This window comes from Juglans regia, chromosome 3, assembly GCF_001411555.2.
Source record: "Juglans regia cultivar Chandler chromosome 3, Walnut 2.0, whole genome shotgun sequence".
In the NCBI taxonomy this organism is placed as follows: Eukaryota; Viridiplantae; Streptophyta; class Magnoliopsida; order Fagales; family Juglandaceae; genus Juglans; species Juglans regia.
In genome coordinates this window covers 3,501,513-3,519,899 of record NC_049903.1, presented here as the reverse complement: position 1 = coordinate 3,519,899, position 18,387 = coordinate 3,501,513, and the positions used below count along the sequence as shown (strand labels likewise).

At 36.7% G+C, this 18,387-nt stretch overlaps 1 protein-coding gene across 3 annotated transcripts in view; it reads right to left on the bottom strand.

Annotated features, from left to right (window-relative positions):
- Positions 1 to 18,387, bottom strand: part of LOC108989324 (ABC transporter A family member 1) — a 48,027-nt gene that overhangs the window by 18,848 nt on the left and 10,792 nt on the right. For all 3 annotated transcript variants that reach the window (XM_018962880.2, XM_018962879.2, XM_018962881.2), the window contains 17 exons: positions 16,969 to 17,201; positions 16,633 to 16,747; positions 16,414 to 16,503; positions 15,895 to 16,115; positions 15,608 to 15,720; positions 14,570 to 14,676; positions 13,185 to 13,247; positions 9,810 to 9,896; positions 9,526 to 9,624; positions 9,264 to 9,448; positions 7,106 to 7,160; positions 6,921 to 6,992; positions 5,771 to 6,478; positions 5,446 to 5,624; positions 1,867 to 2,077; positions 886 to 969; positions 74 to 115 (listed from right to left, as the gene is read on the bottom strand). In XM_018962880.2, coding sequence (XP_018818425.1) covers positions 74 to 115; positions 886 to 969; positions 1,867 to 2,077; positions 5,446 to 5,624; positions 5,771 to 6,478; positions 6,921 to 6,992; positions 7,106 to 7,160; positions 9,264 to 9,448; positions 9,526 to 9,624; positions 9,810 to 9,896; positions 13,185 to 13,247; positions 14,570 to 14,676; positions 15,608 to 15,720; positions 15,895 to 16,115; positions 16,414 to 16,503; positions 16,633 to 16,747; positions 16,969 to 17,201 — 2,664 coding nt within the window. The remainder of the gene's footprint in view (positions 1 to 73; positions 116 to 885; positions 970 to 1,866; positions 2,078 to 5,445; positions 5,625 to 5,770; positions 6,479 to 6,920; positions 6,993 to 7,105; positions 7,161 to 9,263; positions 9,449 to 9,525; positions 9,625 to 9,809; positions 9,897 to 13,184; positions 13,248 to 14,569; positions 14,677 to 15,607; positions 15,721 to 15,894; positions 16,116 to 16,413; positions 16,504 to 16,632; positions 16,748 to 16,968; positions 17,202 to 18,387) is intronic.

Sequence of the window (18,387 nt, the reverse complement as noted above, 5' to 3'; positions counted from 1 at the left end):
ACAAATTCCTTAATAGTACTAACGAAACAAATAGAAGGAGCCAGTATTTATTTTTTCAAGAAAAAAAACATACACCACTAATTAGTTGTTGGTGTTTGGCTTTTACTTCACGCTCCTGCATTAAGTGCATAGAAATTATTTTTCCAAGAAACAAGTAGAGGACAATTACAGTTCAAAAGCAATACGGAACAAGTTACATATATTCTTAAGGCAGTTCTCACTAATGAAATTATATAGGCAAGATTTCCATAACGGATTATAAAAAAAATGATTAGAAATTATGGACCAATACTGCATATCCCACGAGAGTGGCAGGCCAAAAATCACATTTCATTTTAATTTTCCTTACCAGGAGATCTTGTTAGTTGATTAGCATTCAATACAAACAGAATTATATGCAAACTTTACTCTTCGATTTATTTATTTGATTCAGAAAATAAATGGAACCAAAATTATCAAAATAACCTACTTGCCTTGCATTAAGCACTGCAGAGGTCTCAGAACTTGATATCAAAACAACCAGATATAAGTGCATGCGAGCCATGCTCATACATGTCTTATAATCTCTCCATTTATTATTATTATTGTTGTTGTTGTTGTTGTAATTGTAATACTATTAATAGTATTTTTTTTATAACTAGTAGTAATCTAGCATCAAATAAAAGACATACTTGAACATGGTTGTCTATATACACACCTGGAATCTTGCTGAGAAAGTAAACAGTATATGGATGCTATGGTACCATCAATTATAACATAGCAGCAATTTTTCATTTTTAAACAAACATCAAATAATACATTTTACCCTTTTTCTAAATTTATGAGATCAGTAAACTTCAAATGAAAATATATGATGCAGGGAGAAAGAAAGGTTATAGAAAATACCTTGACAACAGCAACAGCAAATGAGGCAGGAATGAAAGAGAAGGCAATGTTAACAATAACTGCAGCAGAAAACGCATCAAGATCCTACAAATTGGAAATGAAAATACATGACTCTCTTTGTATCAATACAGTTTAAAAAGTGTTTCTTGCATTCCCCGCTTTCCCACAGAAAGAACGGAGGGAGAGAGAGAGAGACCAACTACATCATGATGTTGAGATCTTGCCTTTGGTAGGGCTGATAATGTTCACATGACTAGAACTATATATGACAAACTCAATCAAGACTGCTTCAAGGCAAATTCTACTTTTGGCCATTGTGTAATGCACAGCAACTAATAAGAATGGATGTCAAACACTTTCAATACCAAATCCCATACCGTGTTCTTGCATTGAACAGAGGAAGTTATCAAAAAATAAGGTGGAAAAAAATTATTGTTGTAGCAGTCAAACGCCATGTACTCTATGATCAGAGAATGCTCAATGGCTTGTGAAGTCATCACATTCTAATGCTTTTCCCAGAAGGATGCCTGCGATGTAATCCTACAGGTAAGCTAACAACTAGGCTGTATTACTAAGGGCACAATCCCTTTAGAACTTTTACAATATTCCATGGTATCCAAAGATAATAGTCCTTTCAAATAAATCAAGAAATGAAGGGAATGCATTAATCAAAATTCCAAGAGAGTAAAAATAATGAATAAATGGGAAATAAACATTATGAGAAGTACCTAACTAAGGTTTACAACCAAAAGCAGAAAATCATGGACATTTGAGAGATTTGATTCCTAATCCAGCTAAGGAAAAGCCTCAAGCATTTTCATGGTAAGAAAGAACTAAATCATCTTGTCTATAATGTCAACAAATATATACGTACAAGGGTTTAAGGCCTCATTCTTGTGGTAAGATGTAAGTTCATTGCAATACCTGTTAAGTGGTCAAACTTTAAGGACTACCGATATTAAAATAAAATGGGTAGCATACATGACGTTGCAGGCGCTGGCTTTCTGTCATTGGCAGAGGATGGTTCCGCGTTTGAATAGTCATATTATTTTTATGAGTAGCAAGCCTAAGGATCGCAGCATTCATCAGATTGATAAAGGTTGGAGCAGCATGCTGACAAGAACTGTTGTGTAGTACAGAGTATCCTAGACTTCCATCCTCATTCTGATCATCCATCACAATTGCCCCATACCTGCACATCAGAACGAATTAAACTCAAGTAAATTTCCAGTAAGTAGTGGCGTTCAGAACGATTTATTCTGTTGTTACTTTTTCAGGTTGCTGATGGCTCAAATTTGGGCGAAATGCGAAATATGCTTAAAAAAGGGGAACTTTTCTGGTAGATATACTCAAAAGCTTTTGTAGTATTATCTTCATTTGTTTCACCTACTGTGTGACAATTTTGGGATAATCAAGTTGCTTAAAAAGACATTCCACCTTGATGAACATAATTTACAGACAATGTGGAGGACTGCATCAAGTTGACATAGGACAAGTTACCCATGTATTTTGAGGCAGCCCAACCAATGGGGAACAAAAATCATTCTTTTGGGAATCAACATAATTTTCTTTTTTTTTTTTTTTTTTTTTGTGGGTCCAAGACTCAACAAGCATCACAAGTCTCAAGAAACTTGCGACCCTCATCTGATTATATATTTCCTACATTAACGAGTCTAGGATAACTACTATAAATAAGGGCATACTTTATGCTTAGCCTTCAAGTTAGAATGTTATCCATCAATTTTTTTTTTTTTTTATAAGTAGAATGTTATCCATTATTCAGTTGTCGGTATAATCTCTGAGGTTTGTATCCGTTATAACTTGTGGGTTCAGGGTTTCCTAGTGGAAGCTATGGCTCCTAGTGAATCAAGTGTATTCCCCGGTTGTACAATTTGTTACAGGCCTTTCTTTCCATCACTTCCAACTTGTGTCTAACATCCCTCGACGTGATGAAAACTTGCTTCTATGCCAATCACTTGGCTGAAGAATATGAGGTAAGCAGAGCCATGTGCAGCATGCTGAGAATGGCTTGGTGCGAGGCATGATGGCTCAAGCCATGTTCACCGTGTAGATTCAAGGTTTAGAATCGGCTTCTAGGGCACTAGTAGATTCTAATATATTCATTAGTTATCAAAGTTAGCTACAACCTGCAACCCTTTCCATGGCTTCCGTCTAGCCGCAAAACTGTACAAATCCGTGCTATACTCACCAAATTCTTTCCATGACCATGTTAATTGGGACTTTTTGTGTTATTTAATTGGGAGGTTCGTTTTTGGGAATAGATGGATTACATGGATTAGGCATTGTATATCTACGGCTTGATTCTCAATTTTGGTAAATGGAGTACCGGAATGATTTGTTTACAGCTCTAGGGGCCTCCGGCAAGGGGACCCACTCTCCCATTTGCTATTCGTGGCTGTTATGGAAGCACTGAGTTCAATGGGTGGGGTTTCCATATCTCATCTTCTATTTGCTTATGACACTTTTGTTTTGCAAGCAGAACATTGATAATTTGCAGTATTTGACGGTTGTACGACTTTTTTCAAAGCGGTGTCAGGCTTGAAGGTAAACCTATCAAAGTCTGAAATGGTTCCTGTGGGTAGTGTACATAATATCCAAGTTTTGGCAAACATTTTGGTTGCAAGGTTGCCTCGCTGCCTTTGAAATATCTAGGCCTCCCGTTGGGGGCTACTTTCAAGACGAAAACCATTTGGGATGATGTTTTAGAAAGGATTGAAAGAAGATTGGCTGGGTGGAAATGGATATATTTGTCCAAAGGTGGTCGTTTGACTGTTATCAAGAGCACTCTTTCTAATCTCCCTACTTATTTCTTATCTCTTTTTCCATTACCTGCAAGTGTGGCTTCTTGTATGGAGAAAATATTTCGCAACTTTCTGTGGGGAGGTATGGGGGAAGATGAAGTTCCATCTTGCGAGTTGGGATAAAGTTTGCTTACGCATTCAATGTGGTGGGTTGGGGGGGTGTAACGTGAGGGCTTTCAATAAAGCATTATTGGGGAAATGGTTGTAGAGATACCATAAGGAAGGGGAGGGTTTATTATGGCAAGAAGTCATAGATGCTAAATATGGGAGTATGAGGGGTGGTTGGTGTTCTAAGGAAGTTAGAGGAACACATGGGGTGGGCTTGTAGAAAAATATTAGAGCGGGATGGGGTAGGTGCTCCAAGTACTATAGATTTGCAATTGGAAGAGGTGATAGAGTTTACTTTTGGCACAATTCTTGGTGTGGTGAACTGGTCCGAAAGCAGGTGTTTCCCGCGCTTTATCAGATTTCCAGCAACAGAGAGGCTGTCGTGGCTGACTTAAGCTGCATTTGGATATTGAGCTAAGCTAAGTTGAGTTCTTTATGAATAGTAGTGAGTTGAGATGGTAGAGTGAGTTTTGTGAGGTCCACCTAAGATGAGTTTAAATATATTTATAAGAAGTTGAAAACGGTTGTGGGTCACACGTGTAAAGAAGTGTTGAATTGAAAAAGGTTGTAAGTCACACGTGTAAAGAGGTTTTGAGTTGAGATGAGTTTAGTAATTTGAGAGTTGGGTATTTGAATGTTAGACTTAACTTAAAATTAGACTGAACTAAGTTGAACTCAGATGAGTTTAACAACCAAACGGGGCCTTAGTGGTAATTTCTAATGGTTTTGTCAATTGGGATGTAAGCTTCTCGAGAGCTGTTCATGATTGAGAGCTGGATATGCTTGCTGAATTTTTTGACTCGTTATATGCAATAGCGATGGGCAATGAGATGGAGGATAATACAATCTGGATTTTGAATGGCAATAACAAATTTTCGGGGCGCTCTTTCTACAAGACCCTCTTGGGAGTTTCTAATGATCATAACTTTGCTTGGAAGGCCATCGACACTGTAAAGTACCATCTAAGATCGCTTTCTTTGTATGGACTGCATCTCATAGGCAGATCCTCACGTCGGATAATTTGAGAAAACATGGCCTTATCAGAGTAGATTGGTGCTTCTTGTACGAGACTGATGGGGAATCAGTGGATCATCTTAAGTTACATTGTGAGGTGGCAAGGTGTTTATGGAATGAGATCCTTAATAGGACAGAGGTGGCTTGGGCTATGCCCATAACAGTTAGAGATATTCTGGGGTGCTAGAGAGGAATTAGGGTGAATTCACTTATAGCTGCTGTGTGGAGAATGATTCCTCATTGCATTATGTGTTGCTTGTGGCTAGAGAGAAATAAGCGGTGCTTTGAAGACATGGAGCGTTCTTTGGAGGAGCTAAAGCGATTCTTTTACAATACTTTATTTTCTTGGGCTTCGGCCATTATTTGTAATACGGATAATTTCAATGACCTGCTTGTATCACTCACTAGTACCTAGATGTAATTAGGTTTCATGACCTGTTTGTATACTCCTAGAGTACTCTGTTTCTATTCTTATTTCAATAAAACTTACTTTTACCTATCAAAAAAAAATATGTCATACAACTTAAACATTGATTAAAAACCAAAAAGTCACACAACGTCATCCAAGTAACTGACAGAAAAAAACAATGAAAATAAGATATATGGGTTAACATACCTTGACTGGTAGGATTCATTAAAGCTAGACATCAAAAATTCACTCATTGAAAGTAGAACTGGACCCAGAGTAGGCCCTGCAGCCTCAATTGCATCGGCTAATGCTTTTTCTGAATCCGGGAATTTATATGCACTCGGTTTGAAGCTTTGAATCCACCCGCCATCAATATACCCTGCAATCTACAGTATTTTATAGAAAGAATTACTACAATACATGCCATCAACAAGTACTTTTTTTAATCTCCACTACATGGATGATTATAGCAGCATGCGACATCAAAAGGAAAAAGATGGAATATCAACATGAATTAATATGACTATCAAACCTCCTTTGCAATAGGCCAGGATAGATCAAAGGGAATTGGACCACCACCACCACCACCACGTAAGAGAGGATTGAATTGTGAAGTTGTAAAAGTCAGAGACAGCTGATCAGGATGTGGCTTGAGCTTGAGAAAAAGAAGTCCAAAAAACAAAAAGACCACAGGAATTACAAGTTGGAAAACAATTGTTTTGTGGTCTCTCCGAGCAGATATCATCCTTTTTATGAATAATGCTCTGGAATGTTGCCAAAATGTTGACCTTGAAATGAAACAACAGCTACAGCACTGCATACTTAAAAAGTTTATGAAACTCAAAACTGTAGCAAATATTAAGCCACAAGCTCTCCCCACTATGGTTGATATGACCCCAAGAATATATTTGTAATTTCCAAGAAGTTTGGAGTCCAAAATGTTTTTGGGAGCACAATCATGCAAAGCTTGAGAAACCACAGCATCAGGTAAAAGAAAGTCCTCATTGCGCTCAATGCATTCAGCTTCTTCACAATCACCTCCAGCAACTCTCAGGAATACCTCCTCCAAAGTTGTTACAGAAATACCATAACTTTCGATGCCGAGATAGTCTTTGCCCTCACACCCACTTGTTTCAGAGTTAGAAAATGTTCTCCTCGTGCAACTCTCAATTTCCCTAAACATATTTTCAAAGGAAGAGGAAGATGCTAAAGGAAGCTTGAAGGAAATCTCAGTTCCAACCTGAAGGTGGGGGAAAATCAGCATTAGCAACACCAGGAATGGAGTCTGCATGCTGACACACCCAATGGACGCACACATATGTAACAAAAATTTATAAGTGGACACTAAGCAAGATTAACCCAATTACCCACCCTCCATTGTCACCCAAGCCAAGGGCCAGGGTCATTTTTTATCATAACATTAATTCATGTATAATGAAAAAATAAGGTATAAAACAAAGAGGATATCTGCTAAACTTCAATTAGCCAAACATTGAAGTAAAGGGTTTCACAGGTCACTGGAAAAAAGGATATATCAGGCCATTGAAGTAAAGGGTTTCAACTTAGCAAAAATAGTAGTTACACATGATAGTAGTTGAGACGATGTGCATATTAAAAGATAAATACTTTATATGCAAGATTTTTATTTGAGCAAAATAAATGAGTTATAAAGCAAGCAATACCTCACTCACACAGGTTGCTGATGGAACATGACGGTACACAATATCAGAGGCTACAGAGGCAGTAGGTGCAGACTGAAAGGAATAGACCAATAAAGACATCAGATGCCACATTGGTGCTTGGAAAATTACAATGAAACAACAATTCCGTGGAATGAAGAGAAAAATAAATGAAAATAGGAGCACACCTTTGCTAGTGTTAGAGTATAACCAACCCCATACTGGTGCTTCAAGAAAAGGGAGCTGTTGGAAAAATGAGCATCCAAGGCAAGGTATTTTAGAGATACTTAACACTTCTCATAAAACTAGAAACAGTACAACCTACATTTCATATATGTTTTGATTAGTCACAACATTTATATCCCAAAAATGGAGGCCAACTTGAGGGCTGAAGTTTGACACACCACTTTGGTCATCCTCAAGGGATATCCTCAATGACCATATACAAGAGGAATGGTAAGATGGGGGTAAGTGGAAGAGACTAGAGCTTCTTTTTTCACCTCTTTAAAGAATTATTATATTGAAAATAGTTGGCAACAAAGCACTAATGAAAATAGGAAAAGACCTTTTTCATAAGTTATAATGTATCCAAACCCACTTCTTCAGAACAATAACTTTTCAGTTCTCCATGTTTGTTAAACATTTCGACCCATCATCTTCTAGATCCAAAACATACTCCAAGTATGTTTTTCCTTTTAAATCACTAAAATGAAAAACCTTTCTTAACAAGTAATTGAAATTTTATTAGAAATCACAAAGGGAAGCTACTAGTACATAGGAGTAGACAAGAGAAATGCTAAATATTTCAATACCTCTTAAGATATTGGCGTCTATAGCTTTTCAAAGGTATCAAAAAGACTTCCATTCTAATAGTTTGTTTTATCTTCCGCAATTGACAAGCCACAATAGAAGAGATAGGCCAAGTTTTTCTTGTCATAAATCATGGGATTTGATGAAATCAACCCTAGTTCATCATCTAAAAGAAGTTGGGAAAGTCATTTTTTTCATCTACTTTAATACATGGTCCAAAAGAAGTTGGGAAAACAGGTCTGAAGAGACAAAACAAATGATTAACAACTACGACCCCGAGTTGAGACTCCAGATCAGCAGCAGCATAGGGAACACCAGGAAAACAAGAACAAGTGTCTTAGAAAGATGTGGAAGTAAAATTTTATACTTTAGATATTTCAAAGAGCTCCAATTAAAAAAACATATATTTCAAAGAGTTCATGTGCTGTTGAGTGTCCTGTATACTTTATGAGTTTTATGATAATGTAAGCATTTATAGTTTCCTTGGTTCCCCTCATGTACGGAACTAAGACCTTATTTGGTTACGCAGTTCAAATGAGATCAGATGAGATATTTAGAATAGTAGTGAGATTTTTTAGTTAAGATGAGATGAGATGGTTTGTAAAAAAGTGTATTTGGATAGTGAGATGAGATGAAATTGTTTTTACTTTTTGGAATTCGATAAAGGGGTGAGTCCCACCAATGATTGAAAATCATTTAATAATTATTGGGTAATAGTTATGAATATATTAATAAAAAGTAATATTTATGAGTAATTAAAAAATCTCCCATAAATAAATTTAAAACACAAAATATAATTTTTTGTTATTGGCCGAAATTACTTATATTCCCAAAAATTAAAATTTCTTTGTTAAAAGATATTATTCTAATTATGACCTATTTATTTCTCTATATATAGGAAATTCGAAATTTTTTATTCTAATTATAAATTAGAATAATTTTGATTATTGTAAAAGATAATTATATGTATTAAAAGTGTGGTATATATTTTTGGGAAATGGGAAGGGAAAAAAATGGTATTGGGAAATGGCAAGTGGTGTGCACATTCCGTCCCAGCACGTTCCGTCCCAAAAATATATGTATTAAGAGGAGGACTGCGGGTCACTGAAGAAAATTTTTTATTCTAATTATAAATTAGAATAATTTTGATTATTGTAAAAGATAATTATATGTATTAAAAGTGTGGTATATATTTTTGGGAAATGGGAAGGGAAAAAAATGGTATTGGGAAATGGCAAGTGGTGTGCACATTCCGTCCCAGCACGTTCTGTCCCAAAAATATATGTATTAAGAGGAGGACTGCGGGGTCACTGAATCACTGAAGAAGACAGTGCTTTTGCACTGTTCACTCACTTTTTACTGTGTATTGTCAGACAGTAATTGCATTTGTTGAAAACAGGTTGAGATGAGATACAATTGTGTATTTCGTCATTTGGATAGACAGACCAAACCAGCCATACCGTTCAGATGAGATAGTTTCAAACCATTAGTAGTAAGAAAAATAAAAAGAACTTATTCCTTTCTGGGAGGATATACCTTCCACAGCATCTCAAAGAACCATTAGCCATGATAGCTATCCGATCTCCTAGTTCATCAGCTTCGTCCATCGAGTGTGTTGTCAGTAATATTATCCTGCCCTTCTTTATTTTTTTTATCAACTGCCATGTCAAGCGCATTGAGTATGGATCCATTCCGCTAGTAGGTTCATCAAGAATAATGACCTGTAGTAATAATAAAATGAACAATTACAATCAACACGAGGGAAATCAACAAAATGTATAACCAGATTGTTTGCCACCTTGCTATCTCCAATCAGTGCGATTCCAAGAGACAATTTCCTCTTCATGCCACCAGAAAGAGCCTTAACTGCAGTGTTGGTTTTATCAGCCAAACCCACCTGGCCATAATGATAGCGGTAAATGAACCATTCTGGCTTAATCTCAAAGCGTAGTGGGAAAAAGAAGGATGATCTCAAATGTATCATTCCTTAGCTACTAACATATAGTTGAGAATATAGTTGAGATTGAGAAAACCAGGCCAACACAAGCATACAAGACTCCAGTAATGCAAAAGGGAACTCACTTCATCAATCATATCCGAAACAACTCTCTCCAAAAATTCTTCCTTCACACCCTTCAATACAGCAAAAATTTCCAAATGCTCTCTCACCTGGATAAAGTAATTAATCAGGTCAAAACTAAAACCGAGCATACATAGGTATCAAGCAATTGAAGTTACAGATAAATTTTTTTTTTTTATAAGTAAGAGATAAACTTTATTGATGTGAATGAAATAGGCATGTACCTAGTACACAGGAAGTATACAATAGAACACCTAAATACATTCTAAGAGCGATGAACTAAGGATAAGAATTCATGAATATCATCCCCATTTAATACAATAGCTGAAAACCAAAGCAATAAAGTATGTAGAAAAAAATTCTTCAGCTCCACCATTGTTCGTTCCTTGTCTTCAAAACAGCGTATATTCCTTTCCGTCCAAATACACCACATGATACACAACGGAATCATTCTCCAAACTGCTGCCACTTGATGACTGGCCTGCAATTTTCTCCAACAACCCATCAAATCCACCACCCTCCTAGGCATTACCCAAGCCACACCAACCCTTTGAAAAATCTCATCCCACAACCCTCTCGCTACGTCACAAGGTAGTAAAAGATGATCTACCAATTCTTCATTCTTTTTACACATGTAACACCAATCCAACACAACACATCATCCTCTCTTCCTCAAGTTGTCCGTGGTCAAGATCTTCCCAAGGGCGGCATTCCAAACAAAGAAAGCAACTCTAGAGGGCACTCGAGTCCTCCAAATGTTCCTCCAAGGGAATGAGGTGTGATCCTGTGTAATCAAAATTTTGTAATACGCATTTACTGTGAATTTCTTGTGATCCTAAAACCTCCATTTCAACCTATCATGATGTGCCATAGTAGACCCTAAGGAGTGTAGCAAGCTGAAAAAGTCTGAAACCATAGATAATTCCCAATCATGAATATCCCTATTAAACAGAATATTCCACTGATACGAACCATGAGCAAATAACCGCACATCCGCCACTAAAGCCTCCTTATTAACTGCAATACGATATAAAGCTGGAAACACTCTTTCCAATGCATGATCTCCACACCACACGTCCCGCCAAAAACTGATTCGGTTGCCCTCACCTGCGACAAAACGAATATGATTTACAAAACTTCTCCACCCCTTCCTTATAAACTTCCATAGCCCCACTCCATGCCCCCCTCTCACTTCTTTGGAACACCAACCACCCCAAGCAACACCATAGCTAGCATCTATAGTTTCCTTCCACAAAGATCTCCCTTCCAAATGATATCTCCAAAGCCATTTCCCCAATAACACTTTATTAAAAGTTCTCAAATTACAAACACCCAACCCCCCATTCACAACTGGAGCACATACTGTCTTCCAATTAACCAAATAAAATTTCTTCTCCTCCCCTATGCCTCCCCATAGAAAAGCCTTAAAGAGTTTCTTAATTCTATTCACCACCCCTGCAGGCATAAGAAAGAGAGATAAAAAATAAGTGAGAAGGTTAGTGAGGATGCTCTTGATAAGAGTGAGACGACCCCCTTTCGATAAATACATCATTTTCCATCCAGCCGACATTTTCTCTATCTTCTCTACCACCCCATCCCATATTACTCTACTCTTGAAAGTAGCACCTAGCGGAAGGCCCAAATATTTCATTGGGAAAGAGGACACCCTGCAATCTAGAAGACTTGCTAGACTGCGTATATTAGGAACCACACCCACCGGAACCATCTCAGACTTGCCAAAGTTCACCTTAAGCCCTGACAATGCTTCAAAACAAAGTAATAATGCACGTAAAGTTTGGACTTAACTCTTATCCACTTCACAAAAAAACAGAGTGTCATCTGCGAAAAGGAGATGTGAAATGATACAAGGGCTACCAGAGCTATTTCCCACCTGAAAACCAGATAAAAAACCCCCACCAACAGTAGCCTGCACCATCCTACTCAACGCCTCCATAACTATGATAAAAAGAAGAGGAGATAACGAATCACCCTGTCGCAAACCCTTCGAGCTATCAAAAAAACCAGCAGGAGTGCCATTAACTAGCACTGAAAAACGGGCCGTTGAAATACAATGACGCATCCAAGAAATCCACCTATCTCCAAAACCACACCTCTTCAACAAATACAAAAGGAAATCCCAGTTCACATGTCATAAGCCTTCTCCATATCTAGCTTGCAAAGAATACTTGGACTTCCCTCCCGCAATCTAGCATCTAAACTCTCATTTGCAATGAGCACCGAATCAAGTATATGTCTCCCATGAATAAAAGCATTTTGAGGCTTGGAGTAAAACAGGCCGTTGGAGATAATGTTTGTTATAGATAAATATGGCATCAGATGGAAGAAAATGCATTCAATAAATACCAGATATCAAAAGCTAAAAAGAGAATGAAAATAATGTTCAATTTAGCATCCTGGAAGTTATTATTTGCAAGAAAATCAGCATAGAATATTTTTTTTTATAGGTGAAAATCCTTTGGCAAGCATAGAATATTATAGACATGTAGATTCCGGATTGATTAATCAGTTTCATACTTATTTGTTGAGTTAGATCTACATGACCTTTTTTCATAGAAAAAGATTATAAAAGGATAGGGGCAAACCAATATAACGGCACAAAACTAACATTAACCAAAAGAAGAAAACAAAGTGGGTTATGAAAATGAAAAATGAAAAAACAATTGTAACCATTAAGCACCAACACACCGTAACATGCCTCAAACCTCCAGTTGTAACACAGTAAGACAAGCTAACAAGAAACAGATCACAGCATAAATTTCATTTTTTAATAAGTATCATAGTATAAATTTCTATAAAGGCTATAAGGATCTGAACCCTGATATACCAGGTTACCTAGAGCAGGTCAAGTGTGCCAGACTAGATCAAACTCTCAATCAAACTAATAAGCACTTCTATAGAGCCCCACAGGATCTCAACCAAGAGATCTTCCATAAGCGAAGTTGAAGAAAGAAACCAAAATAACCACAACCAAGGTGATGATCGGGCCAAGGGCTGCCTCACTCTCCTTTCCCTAATATGAACCTCGAGTCATCAAAGCCCTGACTCAGCCTTGCCTAGTCACCCTACATGACTGGCAGTTCAAAAGGCTGTACTCTCGTCGTAATTTGGCAACCTAAGGGGAAGAAACTTTTTTATTCTAAAGGCAAACACTCGGCCCAGCAGGCAAACATGCTGGGCCCTTTTGCCTGCTGGGCCCCATTGACACAAGCATCCATAACTACTGTTCAAATAGTTTTTTTTTACAACTTTAAAAAATGGAAATTTATTGTTAGCATCTTAAGACTTTATCTTACCAAATACAATTTTATATATCTTGCCAATACAGAAAATGGAAATTACATGAGCTTCCTACTTACGGTCAATTCTGGGAAAAGAATATCAATTTGGGGGCAAACACCTAGTCCCTTCCGTATCTCATCCTGAAAAACAAAATCAAATTGAAGATTAGGTTTTTAAAAAAAGCACAACTCCATCTCCAAAAGAATAGGGCAAACTAAATCGATCAGACTAATAAGATTAAATTGACCAATGAATGTCCTAAACCACAAAATCCTAAAATTAACAAAGTGTAGGCATCACACATTTGAGCAAATGAATAACTAATAATCATGACAAGATAATTGAGCATGCCAGCAAACTATCATTGGATATTTCTGCAGCATTAATCAAACCCATGATAAATTAAAACAAAAAAAAAAAAAATCATATTTTGAACACCTAATGCTTTATATACAATCTCATGTTCAAAAATTGGCTGATTACACCAAGTTTGACTCCTTAACAGTTAAGAGGGTCCATGTGCAACACAAACTCAATAGGTAGTATGTGCAGAGCTGCTTGTAGATAGCATACAAATTATGTTCGATCTAGTTTCTTCTTTAACACAATTGTCCAATCAGATCGTACCTGTTCATATAATCAGGCATCGATAATTTTTTGATAAGTCGGTATCCAAAAAGAATGTAAAACTGATTTAACTGGATTTGCATGTTTCTTATTTAATACAATTGTGCAATCAGAACAGGGTACAGGGCATGGCAGCTTCGCAATCCTAAGGGCAGGTTTGGGACATCAAACAAAACACAAAATTCTCATCTCATCTCATCTCATCATTACACTTTTTTCAAATCCCCATACAAAATATAATAAACAATTCAACTTTTTTAAATCCCAAAACAATAATAATATTAAAACTTAATATTTTAAACTTCAAAACAAAACACAAAATTCTCATCTCACCCCCCAAACCTACCCTAAGAGACAAGGACACAACTATTTATATATCTGCACACAAACACACGTGTTCTCCCTTTTTTATTATTATTATTATATTGCTATAATTTCAACCAGAAATGCTCATATATAAAAGATCCATACGTTTGCAAATAGTCAATACTTAGGTTGACATGCATGAAAAAGATGAGAACACAAAAACAAAAAGAAATATTAAATATAGAAAATATCAAAAAAATGCAGACACAACCATAACTGCTTACAAGCTGCTTATAAGTACCCAAACAAGTAATAAAGACCACAACAATTGGTGCCATAGAACTACCCTACCTCTGATAAAAAACTTAATAGGACTTTACGAGGACGTCAATTATTATCTCACTCGAAAGGCAAAACAATCCCAAAAGAAAGAATAATATTTATCTAATCACTACCAGAAAGATATTCTGCAAGTGTAGCATAAAGAGAGGAAGGTGGACACAGATCATCTGAAAAACACATAACTCACCATGTCTGTTATGATATTCTTCCCAAAAACCGTAGCATCCCCTGAACTGGGGGGGAGAAGGCCAACAAGCATCGAAATCGTTGTGCTTTTACCAGCTCCATTGTGCCCTTCAAGATTGATATCACAAATTCAACTCCAAAGTAATGATACATTGCAAGTACAATAAGAGAACTTGTTATGTGGGTAGATAAAGATAAACGCATTTAGCATGTAGCAGATTTGGACGCAGGACTGTAATTGTTTGGCTCTTTTTTCTTTTTCGTTTTCACTTTTTAGAAGAAAAATTATTAGAAACTCCAAGGCACACAATTCATTAACATAAAGGATTTTTTTATGAGTAAGATTTTTATAAATATCAATAAAGGAATAGGCATAGTTCAAGTACACAGGACATATACAACAGAGATAACGCCTACCTATGAAGAAGAAATAGATACAAGAAAATCATGAACATTGAGCCTATTAAAATCTATATCCATTGCCCAAAGAAGTAATGTATCGTACAAAGGTCTTTTTAAGTTCCTCCACCAAACGTTCCTTTATCTTAAAAGTTCCGGTCGTCTCTCTCCTAAGGCAGTTCTTTCCAATACCTCCCAAGCGCTAAAAGAAAAGAGTGGAGAAGCCACCTTCACTGAAGCTCCAAATGCACCACAGAAGGCAGAGAGGGATCATCTTCCAAATTACTGCAATTTGTGCAATGCCATAAAGACTCCTCAAGCTGGTAAGAAGATCAACCACTCTCCTAGGCATAACCCATACTAACCCAACTCTAATGAAAAATCATTTTTTGTAAGTAATAAGAGATTTTATTAATGCAAGTAAATAGGTATAGCCCAAGTACACAGGAAGTATACAAGCTAGGGACTAGGAACTAGGAAAGGCTGAAAGGAAATCATTAAAATTATCCCCATTCAAAACAAGAACTTTCGCCCAAAGACAAAAATCATCCCACAAGGTCCAAGCAACCTCACAAAGAAGTAGCAAGTGATCCATAGTTTCAAATTATAACGACAAAGAAAGTATACAAAACAAACTCACCTAGAAGAGCAAGAATTTGATTTTCATACAAGGTCAACTTCAATGAGTTAACAGCACAACAATTCCCCTTCTTTGTAGCATACACCTTATGCAGGTTCCTAATTTGGATGCATCTACAAGTAAGGAAGAAACTATAAGTGAAAAGTCGGTGGAGAAGCACCAAAATGAGCAGTACGAGAACACAGGGTTGCGTACAAAAGAAAAGCAGAAAATAAGAATGTACGGGAAAGAATCAATTTGAATGTACAAACACTAATGCATTCAAATTTTAGTACATATTTGATTACCTGCCATCAAGCTCTTGTTGCCTCATGTCCAAGCTTATTGCTTCCACAGAAGGTTCAAGAGCATCCTTCCTAGAAAAACCTACCTTTTTCTTGGAAATGTTGTCGTTAATTGTAACTTTTAAACTGGAAGTGTGATGTTCAATGATACTTTTCTTTTTCCAGAAGGACCCTTGGAATATGAAGTTCCATGGATAACGCACACCATTCTCTCGGGGAAGGACCTGATCATGTGAAAAAATTAAAACAATTTCCATACACAACATACAGTTGAAGAACAGATATATATATATTTTTTTTTAAAAAGGTTTATACAAAAACATGCTTAGTGGAGCGTGGAAAACACTTTATACTCAATCAAATTCACATAATCAATTTTAAATTGTCCCAGTAATAACTGAGTCATTGGATCGCTGTATACCATGCACATTTTCCCCACATAAACATATTGAACAGTAGGATAACTATTCTTTATCACCAAAACAACTTTGAAAGGAAATATTTAAGAGCTTAAAGACAAACCTTATCCAGGTAAAGACCAATCACACAGTACAGCAGCGTGTCAAGCAACATCATCAGGAGACAGACCAAAAAATTCACTCCAGATGATGCCTATACCGATCATTTCTAGAAGAGTTAGACACATGAACTCACACAAAAGAAGGAAAAAAAATCAGTTAAACTCAATATCAGGCAGCGCTCCACCCCCTCCCCCAAAAAAAAAAAATATGCAGAGCATACCCGCCATATGTTGCTCCAACGAAGTCCAACATGCGCACGCTCATAGTCAGCAAAGTTAATCGACCCTAGAGCAAAGGCCGTAGGAGAAAGCAAAGAAGCAAGGACCTTTAAAGTACTGAAATAAGAAATGCAAATGTATCCCATCAGATTTCTAGAATAGGGGAGTTATGCAAATGTATTCCATGATTTTCTACTTTCGGTTGTAAACTCTAGTTAGGTATTTCTCAGGTATACTCCGTGTACTTGAGCTTTGCCTACTTTTATGAATAAAACTTCTTGATTACCTATCAAAAAAAATTTCTAGAATAGGGGAGTCAAGCATAAAGCATTACTTACATAGGGACAGCCTGGTCGTTGACAGTGTAATAAGGGAAATAGGCACCTAGAAAAGATAGAGTCCCAACTGCAACAGCTGTTTTGGCTCGTGTGAAGAATGTAGATATCAAAAATGACAGCATGATCGCACTAAGTCCAAATGAAAAGAAGTACACAAACACCACTGATTTATCGCTGTACTTGAAAAGGGTGTTCATGGTGCAGGCTGTAATGATCCCAGATGAAATTGCAAACTGCAAAAAAGTTTAAACTATGGGATAATGAGAACTCCATGGCATTTCCTTTTCTTTAATTTTTGGAGAAATGAAAGAAGGATGCTCATGTTCAGAGCAAATTTACTTGTGAAAAAAAAGTTCAGAGCAAATTTTAAGAACCATATAAGTTCAACCTCTAATAGAAGCTGAATGAGAAATCTATTGAAACCTGAACTAGAATATCAAATAGCAATATAATTATCCAATCCACCACTTTATGATGCTGCCACACATTGATCCAATTGGCGGCTCATTAGAATTAAAAATAAAATTCAAAGAAAAGAAACAACCTAAATAGTGCAAATCAATCATAATCATCCATCAGCCTGATTTAAAATAAGAGAAACTTTAGTATGCAGAGATGGAAGAGGGCTGTGCATCCCATTTTTCTGATTGAGTATGAAATAAAAAATATATATATAAAAAAAAAACTATTAAATTAAAGGAAAGGGAATAATTTATCAATCACTTGTTTAAATTCGCGAAAAGGTGTGATTTCAAATATTCGTTTCTATTTTTCTCTGCTGAGTAGGCTATATCAAATTTTTGCACCAGTAAGACTGCAAAATGTTTTTTTTTTTTTTTTTGACGAGGAACCTCTCCAAGGCAGGGCCCTTTGAACCCTCCCCTGCAAAGTAAACTATGGTCCCGTGCACCGCACCCTCGGAAGTTTTCCTACACGGAACTGGTTAAATCGCTGGCTTTTTACCAGAAGGTGTAGCCCCAAAGGATTGTTTGCACCCATAAGGGGTTGAACCTTGGACCTTGAAAGGAGTGATACCCCAAGACCAAGGCCTTCACAACTTGGACCAACCCCTTGGGTAAGACTGCAAAAATCATAAAATAAATCACCATCAAAGCCACGACTACCACCTACACCAAAACACTGCCACTTTTAACACCAAAACAAACAACACGACCACAAAAATAGGTTTACGTAACCAATTCACCAACAAATTAGCCACAACTTCCAGTCCACTTTATTGTGCCTACTATCACCTCTACCAATTGTGTAGCTAAACAAAACATACAGCATACATGACTCATATTACTCATGTTGCTTAGACCGCATAAACTCTCCAAATCTTTTTAATCATTTTCAGCTTCTCCCTTCTTCTTTATTGTAAGTTGATTATCTCACAATGAAAGTGAACTTGATTATCAT